Raw genomic sequence first — 14,435 nt, 5'->3', positions numbered from 1 at the left:
GTCTGTATTTTGGAGGTAATGCTGGTTGTTTTTTCTCTCTTCCCTTCCTCTCGCCTCTCGTTTGCAGATGTTAATGCAGGAGAACGAGTTCAGACCAATAGTGTAGCTACAGCATCAGCCTCCAACTCCACCTGAACCGGTACCAAGCAGCCAGCTGCACAGGAAAAATCACCAGTAATTTGAGTCTTGCTCAGCAACACTGGTCACATTTGGAAAGAAAATTAAAAAGAGGAAAAAAAAAAAAACCAACCAACAAACCAACCAACCTGTTCATTTTAGTGTTCAATTTTTTATTATTATTATTGTTGTTCTTATTTAACCTTGTAAAATATCTATAAATACAAACCAGTTTCATTGTATTCTCACTCTGCAGGGTGTCCGGGGCAGGGGACTAGGTGGGGGGAGGAGGGAAAGCGGAGCAATACAACACACCAATGTCTCTCCCCTCGACAATCTCTTCATGTTGGAAGTTTGCTGTTGTGTACTTCAGAACCAGGACTCTTGCCTCATGCCCCCTCCCACAACAGAAAGAAGGAAAAAACAAAACAAAACAAAAAAACCCCAAACCTCATTCTCTGCTGAAGTTCTTTTTTTTTTTTAACCTCTTTTTTTATTTTCTTTTTAAGTGAAGTTTCGGACTTTGATGTAGTGCACAGCTTGAATTTGGTCGGGAGCTTAGCAGGGGTCATTCAACAGAGCTCAGCGTTTCTTGTCAGCGAATCCATATCCCAGGTTGTCTGAAGAACTGCCCCGGCTCGGTATGGGGAGCGGGCGATGTGGTAGGAAAATAGGTTGCCGTGGGGTGGGGGGGGAGGGTTTGCCGTGTGTCTAAGGCTTGAACCGCTAGTGGAAGCCTTTCATTTTAAAAATCAGTGCTAGCGATGAAGAAACCTGCAGCTTCATTATGAGGAAAGTCTTACCCGAGTGGGTTATATATAATATAATACACACACATGCACGAACACAAGCGGTTAGCTTTACCGAAGCAGCTCCTTTGCCCAGCCGGAGCTCCTGCCCGCTGTGTCGCGGGCCGGTGCAGGGCAAAACGGCCGGCGGCGGTGGCCGGTGTCAGCTCCCATCTTCAGCAGAGAAGAGCGGACGAACAAAATCCTCGGAGGGGGCGGGGGCCCAGCTGGGGATGTTAAGGGACTTTTTGGAAAGTGGCCACTGTGAAAGCTTGGGGGTTTGGTTTTTTTTTTCCTCCCTCCCCCCCCCCCGCCCCGGCTCTCGATTTGGACAGGCTTCCCTTTCCCAAGGTGCGTACAGGAAAAGGACACCAGGGTTTATAATGTGAACTGTAACAGTCTACTGGTTTATTTTGTAATATTTTTTTTTTAACTGCAGTTTTAACTTGCAGGATGCCACATTCTCCGATAGTTCTGATTTTAAATCCACAGCTAGAATCTGTATTTAATTTCATCTTTTTTTAACCTCTTGCTTTTTTGATCTCTATTTATTGATGCGTGTTGCCACGTCGCCATTATGTTTTTACATTGGTAGAATATTAATAAAATACACATCGGAGTGCTCTCGACAGTAATTTGTACCTGCTGACTTGTAGGAAAGCTGGCTATATATGAGTGTGTGTGTATATATATTATATAAATATATACATGTATACATAGATACAATACTGCTTTTTTTATTTTGTCTACAATCTCGAAACAGTCTGACTGAAGCGTGAGGTGAATGCTTGTTCTAGTCCATCTGTTCAGGGTCCGGGTTTCCTCCCTGCGACGGCACGTGGTGTGAGCATCCACGTCTCTCTTCCTGAAGTCAAAGCAATATTCCTCGGGAAAGGGTCAGGTGAGCGGCCGGACGCAGCCGCGGCGTAGAAACGAGACTTTTGGAGACCTGATCTTGTCGTAGGCTCGCGGTTGGTGTCCGCTGCGGCCTTATCCTCCTTCAGAGAAACTGTAGTTGCCTTTGGTGCTCATCGAGCTGTTATTCGACCTGCGGATCTCTAAGGCAAGCGGTTGCTTTTCGGGAACGCGCGGACCTTCGCGTGGCCCGGGGGTAGCCGGCAGTAGCGGCTTCGGCAAGCTCGGCCGCCGCGGGGGCGGCAGGGGTTTTTCTCACGAGCTCGATGTGTTTCCTCTTGTACCTTTTATGCTGTTGACGTGGGATTTTTTTGGAAACTGTCTCTTAGCAGCCCCAGAGCTGATAAAAGCCCTGCCCTCTCCCTCCTGCCTGACACATGGCGAGTTTCAGGGAGGCAGGAGCTGTTTCAAGAGGTGAGTGACCACCTACCGTGAAGCCGATAAACCCTCATGTTATACCCCTCGGCGATTTGCTGTCGGGCACACACACACACACAAAAAAAAAAAAAAGTTTTTAAAGCTTTTAGCTGTCATTAAATTCTGCCTGGCTGCAAAGGAAAGCACACCCACGTTTAGAAACGGAAGGCTTTCCAAATCCTTACGTGCAACTTCATAGAAAGGGCTGAAGAGCGTCTTAATGCGAGAGCTCGGCTAGTCCGTGTCCCGAAAGGTAAGTGAAGGGGCTTGGTTGACCCAGTGATCCAAATAGATGCAGGAGACTCAGAAAGTAGGACAGTGGCAGGGTATGGATCTGCTGTATAGGCGAGACTGCTGAAGCATTGGCCACAGACGCTGTTATCTGGAGGCAGTAAATTACAGAGTCCTTTAAAAAAAAAAAAAAGTAATAAAAATAATGAAGAAAAATTGCTGCTTGTGCCAGGAAATGTGGCTTTTCTTCTTTTTCGTTTTATCTTTTTGTTTAAGACTGGCGGAGGGGAGTTAAGAGCTTTTCTCTCTGGTTTTGTGACTGTGCCGGCGTCTGTGTGTGTCTTGTGTGTGTGTTAGGTGGGGGGGAGGGTCGGGGGCGCCCCTCTGGTTTTATTTCTTTTTTCAAGGATCATGGCAGGATCACACACTCTTTTATACAAGTTAGATCCAGGTCTTTGAATAACCTTTTTTGTAAATAAGACAAAAAAAAAAAAAAAAAAAAGAAACACAACAACAAAAAAACAAAGCTCCTCACCAAATTCAAGCTTGTACATTATTATTTTTGGTTGTTTTTGAATTTTGAGTTTTATTGTTTTGTATGTAAATATGTGGACCCAGGAACTGTTATTAATGAGCAAAAAGTTACCGTTCAGGGCAGTGATTCTGTTTAATAATCAGACAAAATGTAGACGAGCTTTTTAAAGCCATATAGTTTTAACTCTGTACAGTAGGTACCGGCCTGTATTATTGTAACAATAACTCTAGCGATGTATAGTGTATCTATATAGTTTGGAGTGCCTTCGCTTCCATGATTTTTTGAATTTTATTTCCCCCCCTTTTTTTTTTCCCTGTTCCCCCCTCCTTTATTAACGATGTCTCCCCCCCCAAACCCGCATCTTTGCTCCCCCCGCCCCGCTTTCTAACTCTTTGAGTGCTGTAAGGTTTCGGTGATACCCTGATCAGTAGCGGAACGAAAGGAAACCGTCTCCACCGTCATTCATTTCATTGGAGCCGTGGCTTTGTTCTGGATGTCTCCAAGTTGCCCACCCTGCCCTCTCCTCCTCCCGCTAGCAGCGACCGGTTTCGTTCGGACACTTGCCCTAGCAGCTCATTTAGACTTTGCTCGTCTCTCCCCCCAGTCCTGCGCCCAGAAGTCGTCTGGGCGGCAGCAGCAGCAGCAGCTTCCAGGAGGCTCGGCCTTTCCACCCTCCCTGCGGCTGTGCCGGGGGCAGCGGCCGGGCCGGCGAGCGGACAGGACCCCCGGGGAGGGAAACCCCCCCCGCGCCCCGCAGGGATGCTGCGCGCTCGGAGCCGTTCGGCCACGGTAGGAGCGGGGGCATCGCTGTAGGAGACCGCGGTGTTTTTTTCTGCCGGGGGACTTTCTGTTCCCTTTCTTCTCCCTATTTTTTCCCCCACACCCCTCCCCAAAGTCACTTTTGTTTTCTTGAGATGATAAGTTTAACATGACTCTTGATTTCTTGTGCCCAGCACGAAGGCCTTGTTTCTAAAACTAGTTTGCTTGTGTTTTACTACCTTGTTAGTATTCCACATAAGATTGTCTTGAATGGGAAAACACTTAACTCTTTACCAAACCAAAGGTTGCTGTTTTATTTCGAAGCATCTCGTGTTCATTCCAGTGAAGCAGAGGCTGCACTTTCTTTCTGGTGACACGAAGGTCAGTGATGCCAAGCTGTTGGCGACAGTCCGCTCAGAGCTGTCCCTCTTTTACTCTCTTTCGGGCTTGTTTTTTAACCCAGTCTGGTCTTGATCTGTCCGTTACGTCAGCCCTGCCTTGGCGTGGGTCTCTGAGCCAGGCTCGATCGCAGTCTGTCTCCCCCGATGGACACCCGATCAAGACGCTGGTGTTCTTTAATGTTAAACTTATCTACCTTGCTAGGGAAAAAAAAAAAAAAAAAAAAGACCTGCAAAAGAAAATTGGCTGGTAGAAGATCCCCGAACACTTTGTCCCCTTATTTCGAAGCCGAGCTTTACCTAAAATAACAGCAGATGCCTGCGACTTGCAATGTAAAATTTCCCCCCGGTGTTCAGTACTTGGAAAAGTAGAAGTCAAGCAGCCTGTCAGACTCGTACTCCTGTACTAGGAACCTTGGCCACCACGGAGAAAAAGGAAAAGCCGATGAGGAAAAAGCACAGTAGGGTATTCGGTCCGGGCTCTGCCTTTTGGAGACTGCCAGCGGGTACCCCTGGGGTGGCAGCTGATTTCCATGGGGCTCTCAGCCGGTTCTGTTCATAGTTGGCTTCGTTTTGCAACACTGCAATAACGGCAAAACGACAGGAAAGGAAAACAGTACCTAAGGGGTTAGCTCGAGAAAAGTAGCTTCCTTGTGTTGGTCTTTCTCAATTTATTTTTAATATATATATATATAAAATATATTTATATATATATAATTTGCTTGCCTGTAAAATTTGCGTTCATTAATGTGTTGCTGATGGATCACTTGGGCCTGTACACACCAATTAGCGTGACCACTTCCATCTTAAAAACAGAAATCTAAAAATATATATATATATATTAAGGACTGTGGGTTGTATACAAACTATTGCATACACTTGTGCAAATCTGTCTTGATTTAAAGGAAAAGCAAAACCTGTATAACATTATTACTACTTGAATGCCTCTGTGACTGATTTTTTTTTTTTTTTTCATTTTAAATATAAACTTTTTTTGTGGAAAGTATGCTTAATGTTTTATTATTTCCCCCGCCCCATTCCCCTTGTAAATATGTTTTGTTCTGTGTGACTCGGTTCGGAAATAGTTAACTGGTACTGTAATTTGCATTAAATAAAAAGTAGGTTAGCCTGGAAATGAAATTTAAAAAATACCAAGTGTGTGGTCTTTATTTCAAAAACTTGCCCCTTTCTGTCCTCCTCCTCTCTCCCTTCTCCACCCCTTGTTCCTCACCCTCACACCTCTTTCTGCTCCGCAAGAATAGGTGGACGTGAATCTTTGTAATAATAATTAAAAGAAAAAAACACAAGAAATAAGCATGTTTTCTTAAATGAGCTGTGTTACTCCATGCTATTTTTCAAGAGATGCCAGCTTGTCTATGATACCGTTTGATTTGATGGAGAGAGGAACCCTGGGACATAAATATTTCAAATTAAAACCAACCAATCTTGCTTTACCGTCCACCTATAGATACGAACTTAACCTGTGTAAACTGCTGGCTTTGATGAATCCTGCTCTCATGGTTGTTTGGGGTTTGGTTTTTTTTTGGTTTTTTTTTTAATCATTTGATCCCATTAGTAATGTTATTTGGTGGTGATCTGTAAAGTTTGTCAAGACCACGTCCAGTGGACCGTTCCTCCAGCAAATCAGCACGTAGCTATCTCTGAGTTGGGTTTCCGGTACTGGATAATGTATGTATTAAACATGACATGTCTATTAGCGCAAAAGAAAAAAGAAAAAAAAAAAAAATTCCTTTTTTGGGCTGGCTGACCTGGCCGAATCCATTCTGTCGCTATCCTAAAGGCTAGATGCGAGGTCATGTGACTGCTGCTTCAATAAAAACAAATTTATATTGCAAAGAGGCTTCTCTTGGTTTGTTCATGTGCCATGAGCTGTGGTCGTTCCCATGAAACCTCCTCTGCTGGGCTCTGGGCTGGAGCCTCCACTCCGGAGCTGCTCCAGGAGAGGTGGGAACGGGGCGGGAAGGGATGTCCTGGTCATGCCCAGGACCAGGGCACGTGGCCGACACGTGGGGACAGCCGCCTCCAGACGGCTGCTCGGGGAGAGACCTTGGTTTAGCAGAAAAGCCGCCTGTGCCCAAATTCAGCCGGGACAAGAAGAGGCTGCCAGTACCAAACTGGTTGGTGTGTTAAAGGACTGAGTGGGTGAAGCCTGGCGCTTCCTGCAGAGCGAGGTGTCCCCCGCTCCCTGGACCGGGCAGCCGGCGGCGACAGGACGGTTGATGCCCTTGATGGGTCCACACCGTAAGTGTTGCATTGGGCTCCCTCCAACCCCGTCTCTGCTTGCTGCTACGCGCTGGCTCCCCTGGACTAAGCCGTTTGGGGGCTGTTCTTGCCCTTCATGGGTGCTGAAGCTGCTCCCCTCAAAGCAGGTGCCAGCCTGCCCCAGCTCACTGATGGGGGCAGGGATCTTGTTTTGTTCGGCTTCCGCCGCTCTGGCAGGCACTGGGATGCCAGGGCGACAGGGCCAGGCAGCTGTCTACAGCCTGGCCGCCCCAGAAGCAACACAGGTGACCGGCTGCTGTCCCTTCACTTAGGTCGGTCCCACAATGTCACCGGGGTTCGGGCTGCATCTAACTTGTGTGCTGAGACCAGGGCTGCTTTGCTCAACCAGTCCGGCCCCTGGCATTAAGGGTGGCCAGTTACATCTGCAAAGGCATCGCTGCCTGAACTACAGCACCTCGCTAGGTGAGTTTATTGATTTAAAGTTTGCCACTGATGGGGAGTGCATCACAATCCTCGGTATTTTGGGGTGGTGGTTAATTATGCTTGGGGACTTTTCTAGATGCATGTGCACTGGGGCCTCCTGTGTCTTCTGAACTTCTCTCATGGCAAATGCGAGCTGTGGGCTCTCTTTCTGCGCTGTCTTTGCACAGGAACCCTCTGCTCCAGTCTCAGGTCTCTCTTCAGAATGTCAGAGCCTCTTGACTGGGACCCAGTCACCTCATAACTTCTTGCTAAGCTGACTGGAAGGGGGTCTTCAGCTCCTTCACATCTTTCTAATCCTTCCAATTGTATCTCCTCTACAATTGTTTTTAACACCCTCCTTAAGCAGTGGGTACCAAAACCAGCCAGAGGTTTCCTACAACAGTTTCCCCAGTGTCAAATAAAGGCACTAGAGAGCATCTTGCGTCTGGTGCCTCTCTGTCTCCTTACCTGAGGACTGTATCCGCCCTTCTGTGTGGAGGCTGCAGTTGTCCAGTTTATCCATCACTCCCTCCCGTTGTAATTCCTGCAAACATTATCAATGGGACTTCTATAGTTTCATCCCAATCACCCCTTTAAAAGATACAATGAAACACCTTAGCATCAAGAGCCAGTCCCTGCACAACCTTCCAGGGAACAGTCGTTCTGTCACTGTTCCCAGTGTGAAAATACCTTTCGAGACCTGTCTGTAAACCAGGTTCAAATCCACTTAGTTGTCGGTCACCAATGCCTTTGAATAATTTAAAATGCTAATCCAAACGCAAAGCAGTACCGAGCTGAATGCGGTACAAAAGTCTGCTCCACTGATGTGCTTTGTCTTTATCGACTGAACTTCCAGCCATCTGGGTTGGAATTAAAAGTCGGCGTCAAGACTACTGGCACCGTTATTTTATCTGGAAGGTGGCAGCTTTCGGGCTGGTGGTGGTAAGGTGGTAAGGTCCAAGTCACTTTCTGTGGGAGAAGAACAAGAGCCACAAAGGAGGAGGGAAGCAAGCCGCAAAATGCGGAGGGAAGCAAGCCGCAAAATGCGGAGGGGAGAGCGGGAGCGACGCGGTTTGTGTCTGAAGCACCGAGTCCAGTTGCTTGGAGACAGCGAGCCCAGCAGATGGTACCCAACCTCATTAGCCAGTCTTGAACCTCGCTTCCCTCCCTTGGCTCTGGGAAGGGCTTGGCTGGGTCGTCGCCCTGTCTTCCCTCGCTAGCCTTGGGGGGGTGGCGTTCCCGGCGAGGGCAGGGCTGCTCCATCTTTGCTGGCTTTGCTAAACCAGTTGTGCGCAAAGGCTGCAGGGTCAGACCCGATCTGCTGCCAAATCCGAGCTCTAGTTGGAAAGGACGGCATGTAGGCAGCAACACCGCACGGGGCACGGCAGGAAACCCAGGCTCACGTCTTGGTGTGAACGTCATACAACTGCTGAGGCTTTGGAGCAGAGACCAGTCCCCCAAACAAACTCTTGCTGGTGCTCATCGCAGGAGACAGTGCAGCTGACAGTGGTCAGGGCTGTAAGTGAAAGTTGGACTTTCACAGCAAACACCTGCCTTTGGTCGATGAAGGAATGCAGTCCTGGATCTTGCTGCACGCCCAGCTAACTCCTGATGTCCTGGAACAGATGTTTTCTCCTTGGTATATCTTGCTGCCCCCTGAGAGTCTGCATGCAGCCAGGCAGGTCTCCCATGCAGTCAGTGGAGTTAGTTAAAGCCTTCTCTTTCAGGGATTCCCCGCTCTCTGCATCACCCATCTCTGCTCGCGCTCTCCAGAGGCAAGGCGGGGTCCTCCAGGACAAGGTAAGTGGGGAACGAACAACCTCTTCCCTCGTGGAAGCTTGCGAGTGGCTGCAGCAGAGCATTTGTGACCGGCATGGTCTGTTAGGACAGCTGCAGCAGGGCAGCCTGCCCATGTCCAGGGCAGTCTGCAGAGCCCCCTTCGCTTGCCACAGAGTGAGAAAACATGGCCGCGGGCAAACGAAATATTGTCCCCAGGCAGAGCTGCCTGGCAGAGCACAGCCCCTTCCTGGCAGAGGAGCCATGGGCCCTGCATACGGTGGCAGGGCCCTGGGGTCTGGGTACGTAATGGATTGCTAAGTAGAGAGATGGAGGGGGTTGGGTTGGTTTTTTGGTTGGTTTTTTTGCCCTAAGCAAAGTTTTTAAAAACTGGTGGAATCCAGGAGTTAGAACAGGACTGTTCATCTTAGCTTGCTGCCTGAACTCCCTGTGCTTTACACCACCTCCACGTGGTGAGCGTTCGCGGGGTCCAGATGCCTGCTGCTGACACAGGAATGCGTGACAGGTCTTGTTGGAGGGAGGCCGGGGCTGCAGGGAGCGAGGGAGGGTAAGACGTGCGGTGGGAATGGCACGTGAGCTTGAGAGGAAGCAAGAGGTATTCATCCTCCTCTCACCAGCCCATCGGCTACCCTATTATCGCTCTTTACAACTACCTGACAGGAGGTTGTAGCGAGGTGGGTGTTGGTCTCTTCTCCCAAGTAACAAGTGATAGGACAAGAGGAAACGGCCTCAAGTTGCGCCGGGGGAGGTTTAGATTGGTTATTAGGAAAAATTTCTTCACCGAAAGGGCTGTCAAGCACTGGAACAGGCTGCCCAGGGAAGTAGTGGAGTCACCACCCCTGCAGGTATTTAAAAGACATGTAGACATGGTGCTTAGGGACATGGTTTAGTGGTGAACTTGGCAGTGCTAGGTTTACGGTTGGACTTGATGATCTTAGAGGTCTTTTCCAACCTAAATGATTCTATGATTCTGTGTTTCCTACAGCATAAGAGCAGGTGTGTCCTCCTCCTCCCTTCTGCAGCTCGTTCCTGTAACCAAATCCTTTGCCAAGCAAGAGGGCCCGGGAGGGAGATGGTGATTGCTGGCAAAAACCCGGGTTGTTTGAGGGCATTTTTGCTCAAGGAGATCATTGATGTTGTTTGGGATGCTGTCGTTCGTTAGCAGTCTCGCGAAATGAAGGGGACTACCCAGCCGGGGAGTCTTTGGACCATCTCGGTTACACCTCGTTCCTCTTTCAAGATTTTTGTTTCATGGCACCCAGCCTAGGAACAGGTTGGTCAATGGAAGCTGTTTCTGCTGGAGACAACAAGTTTGGGGCCTGCACAGCAATGAAAAATGGTTTGCATTTGGCTGGAGGCAGAAAAATTACGTGGGCAGGTGGAGAAAGGCTTCAAGAGGTAAGGAACCAACATGGTGTTTGCAAGAGGCTTTAAAGGGAAGGGCTGGCTATTACTGGCTCAGTAATAAACAAAAGGGAGATTGGTTCTTAGGATCAATCCTGCAGCAACTTAAGGAGCGAGGAGCGAACGCAGCTTTTCAGTCTCCATAAAGCTGGTGGGAGGGGCTGCTTTCCAAATGCTCGCGATGTAAAATGGTGAGTGAGAAGATGCTGGCCGAGAAGGGTATTTAGGAGAAGGTTCCGTGCGCTCTCAGTTTAGGGGCTACATAAGAGCGCTGCTTAAATATTTCAGGCTTCTTTCTGTATCTGTATTCAGAGCACTGGTGTTGTTCACGCTCGGCGCTGACGTCGTCACCAAGAGCAACAGCATCGGGTCCTTGCTGCGCAGCTGCAATTAGCTCACTGCAATTTGCATTGCAGGTAGCACCGCACGCTTCCAGCCGCTACCCTGAGGAAGAGGATGGACATCCCCGTGCCCAGCACTGACCGAGGAGCTCCAGGATGGGCAAGGAGTGCAGGTTACTATGAAAGCTCCCCGTTGGGGGAACTAGATGTGATAAATCTCAGACAGCAGGGCATGGGCTGGGCTGTGCAACAGGTCCAACCGGCCGTAGACTAGTGGCCAGCCGCAACGGTGAGCGTTTGCAGGGGCAGTCACAGCTCTCAGGTCTGTTGGGGATGGTGTGCTGAGCCAGGCTGGTCGGGGAGGGCTCTGGCCCCGAGTAACAAGTGGATACAGGTGAGCAGCCCAGGAAGGAAACGGGAACGGGACATCCCTTCTGAGCGCTACGTGAAGGACTGGGCTTTGGCACATGGGAGCAGGCCAGGAGAAGCAGCCCGGACTCCAGCCATGGGAGGTGGAGGAAGAGGTGCGTGGGGTTGACGCAGCGTGTGGGAGAAAAAGGAAGAACGAGAGGGAACGAATGATACGATCGGAGCAGAGCGCCAGAGCTGCCTCTCCTCCCTGGGTTTCAGCGTACGCCCTTCCCATCGGCCCGCTGGGATTTTCTCTCTCGTGCAAACAGTGTCTCTTGAGATGCTTTCCCTGCCAGTTCTGCTCCCGGCGGTGGCCGTGAGGAGAGGTGGGGGCCTCGGTCCAGAGTGGTCCCAGGCAAATTGAATTTACTAGTCTAGGTGTACACGTTATGTCTCGGGGAGTTGGCAGTTCCGGCAGATGTTCGAAACAATTCCTGCCTCTCTGGTGGGGCGGAGGGCACGCATATGAAGCAACAGCTCCTCTTCCAAGCCCAGGCCCGACTCTGGAGGGCACTGAGGTGAGGAGGCTGGTGGATGTCGAGAAGATACTGACTCACCAGTCAGAAAAAAGCGGGAAAAGCTGCATGAACAGGATTTTGGTGGAAGCAGGGAGACAGAACTGGGAGGAGGTGAAGTTAGTATCGGTGCAATTGAACCTCGTTAAAAGCCTTTGGCATGTGAGGACCATACCTGTAGGGTTATCCTCCCCCCAAAGTTGTGTGAGGGCTGACCCAAGCCCAACAAAGTAGCAGGCAGATCCTGTGCGCCTGCGAGACCAGGAGCAGAGAAAACAGCAGCGCTCAGACAGTGGCAGGAACTCTTTCAACAGCACCACAGCCAGGTCTACAGCAGCAACTTTTGTGATGGTCATGTCGCTTTTAAGGGAGGCAGGAGAGATGGGAGAGCATGGGTTTGTTGTGTTTTTATGTTGACAAAAACGTAGATATAGTTAAGTGTCCAGTGAAAAAGGTGCATTGGCTTCCAGTTGTCCCACCGAAAGTCCTTTTTGCTGCTCTGAACTGTAGTTATCGTGATAGGATTTCCTCCTTCCACACTGCAAGAGCCATATCGGCAGGGAAGACGTGAGACAATTTGCATTCATTCATTTACTGCAAAGAGACCGATTTTTCACCATTCTCACGGCGCAGTGACCCCAGAGGCTCGTTTAGTTCAGCCCGTCTCCCCCACCTGTCGGGATGCAGAAGCTGGCAGAGCGGCACAGCCAGGCTCCCTCCCAGCCGGCAGCTGGTGAAAGAAAAGCGGGACAGGCAGAATTTCCCCAGTGTTTCCACTGTATTGGTGCAGCCCCGGAGGCATCTGCTGTGTTTGTTTCGGGTCCGGGCTCCTCCCCAGGGCTGTTCTGGCTCCTGCTAGGAGAAGGAATGGTGCATTCTTGTGCTGTTGATTTATGATCCCAATTCCCTCTCACTGTGCTCGCTTTCTTTCTCAAAGCACATTCTGCAAAGCTTGAAAAAAAACCCGCACATGACAATTGAAAGCAGTTTCTAGAGCAGAGTTTCCTGCAGGAATCCTGCCGTGGCCTTCAGTTTACACGCTAGGCGATGTCATGTGGAAAAGATGGCTTTACCCTGACAGTGTCCCTTAAATCATAACAGAAGCCAAGACATTTATAGCTCAGCCTGTGCATAGCATCTGGAGTCCCCTGCCCCCTCGTTGTCGTGCAGAGGGCTGTATCCCTGCAGAAGACCAGAGCGCTGCAACCTACGTCGGTTCCCACACCTGTTGGAATCTTTTTAAAACCACGTCAAATTGTACAACGAGCCACATGGAGAATGTTTATTTCAACATACCATCTCAGAAATACAGTAAATGCCTCACTGGATCGGTCTTCCTGTTCTACTCTTCTGCTGCATCAAGTTTTCCATGTCTCTCTTATTACATTGGGTCTTGTGATTCATGTTATCCCCCCTCTTTTAACCAGGCTAAATTTGTCCAAGGTGGCCTGAGGCAAAAGAGCCGATCCCTGCACAGCTTCGCCTCCCACACTGTGGAGAGTGCTTCTTTCTATGTTTTTGCATTTGCTACCTTCCCTTTTACTGACTAGGTATGTACGCTACAAGAATTTTCCCAAATCCACAAACCCTAATGGGATCATCCTCACAGAATCCTAATCAAAACTCATCACCCATCTCTGACTCCTGCCAGATTTTGCAGAGGCTGCCTGACCCCACCAGTCACCTGGTGCCCCCGGTTCAGTGACCTGGAGACCAGCAGTGGTTTCTTGGTGCAGCTCTCAGTTTCCTCTCTCCAGTCCTTATTTACAGCTCAGTGCAACACAGGGTTATTCAGACTTTTTTCCTCCTCTCTCTCCCTCCTCCCTGCCACTCCCCCTCCCACCCAGCCCAATCCACAAAACAGAAACCTGACGCAAAATTTTTCCAGGAATGCGCTAATGAGCTTGAATTTTTGACCAGCTGCTGGTTTCTGTTTCGAAGGAGCAGTACTATGTCCAGGATTAGTTAGCTGGACCATATCTGAGGCTTTACAGACCCAGCACAAAGAACGGGCTATCAGTTACAGAGAAATGATGGAAGTACACAGAGATCAGCCCATTATCATGTTAGCACTGAGAGCTAATACTGCTATTTGTTGCGTAAGTTGTAGCCATCAATGAGTAAGCATTTTGGGTGTGGTGGTGTGGCTGTGCCTGCTCCTCCAAAAGCTGGTGCGTTTCATGTTGGTATCGGTGTAAATGTACCTTTCAGATGCTAAACCCACAGACCTCAGGAATTTTGACAGGTGAGTGCTGGAGAGCTGAGCGAGTCCCTGACAGCTCTCTGATCAGATGCACTGCGCCTGTCTGCAGCCTGCTGATTTCTGACATCCTGAGCTGGAGCACCCCCATGCTTGCAAACAAGGCAAAGCCAGCATCCTTTCTGCGCAGCCCCCTGGAGCTGAAAAGCCGGAGTGACTAACACTGTTCTAAGAAAAATAAGATTCTTTCCAGAATTGTTCTCCTGTGGGATGATAAAAAGCAAGAAGAGGTCAGCCCAAAGAGTAACGTTTCTGGAAAAGCCGTAAGCACTGGCTAATGGGTTCTTTGCACAAGCCACATCAGCCCCCACCATGTCACTCTGCTATCACCTAGCCTTAGTTATTGGTGCCAGACACTGCCTGGTTGGCAGGAACCTCTCTGCTGAGGTCAAGGGCGCCTCTTCTTTATGCAAGGACTAATTATGTGAAAAGATGATGCAAGATCTTACCGTTTTCATCCAACTTCAACGCTTTATTAATAGCAGTGCTAATGCAGGAAGCCACTCTGCTTTACTCCACTGAGGAAATCAGTGGGACATGCTTGAGAAAAGACTTTGTGTATGGTCTCAACTCAAAATTTCCCACTGCTGGAATGTTTTTTCATTTAATGTTATTGATGCAAGGAAATACCATCAAAAGCCCAGGTGCAGATCTTTATTGGTCTGTGCCAGGAAAACAAACAAGGAATGCTAACACTGCTTTCTCACTCAAGCTTCTCTTAATAATTAGAAGAGGAAAATTAGCTAACGAGGTCCAAAGCTAGCTGGGGAGAGTGTGGAGGGGGCTGGACTGGGGCTGCCACACCAAAATGTATACAGAGTGGTTCCAGGAGAACATTGCT

General features: G+C 49.2%; 1 protein-coding gene across 3 annotated transcripts in view; it reads left to right on the top strand.

Annotated features, from left to right (window-relative positions):
• GSK3B (glycogen synthase kinase 3 beta) overlaps window positions 1-345 on the top strand; it is a 149,547-nt gene extending 149,202 nt beyond the window's left edge. For all 3 annotated transcript variants that reach the window (XM_050909906.1, XM_050909914.1, XM_050909898.1), the window contains one exon: window positions 68-345. In XM_050909906.1, coding sequence (XP_050765863.1) covers window positions 68-135 — 68 coding nt within the window. In that variant the 3' untranslated portion in view covers window positions 136-345. The remainder of the gene's footprint in view (window positions 1-67) is intronic.
• The last annotated feature ends 14,090 nt before the right edge of the window (window positions 346-14,435 follow it).

Source organism: Gymnogyps californianus, chromosome 1, assembly GCF_018139145.2.
Source record: "Gymnogyps californianus isolate 813 chromosome 1, ASM1813914v2, whole genome shotgun sequence".
In the NCBI taxonomy this organism is placed as follows: domain Eukaryota; kingdom Metazoa; phylum Chordata; class Aves; order Accipitriformes; family Cathartidae; genus Gymnogyps; species Gymnogyps californianus.
The sequence above is the reverse complement of the archived record's forward strand: the minus strand, read 5'-3'. Positions and strand labels throughout refer to the sequence as shown.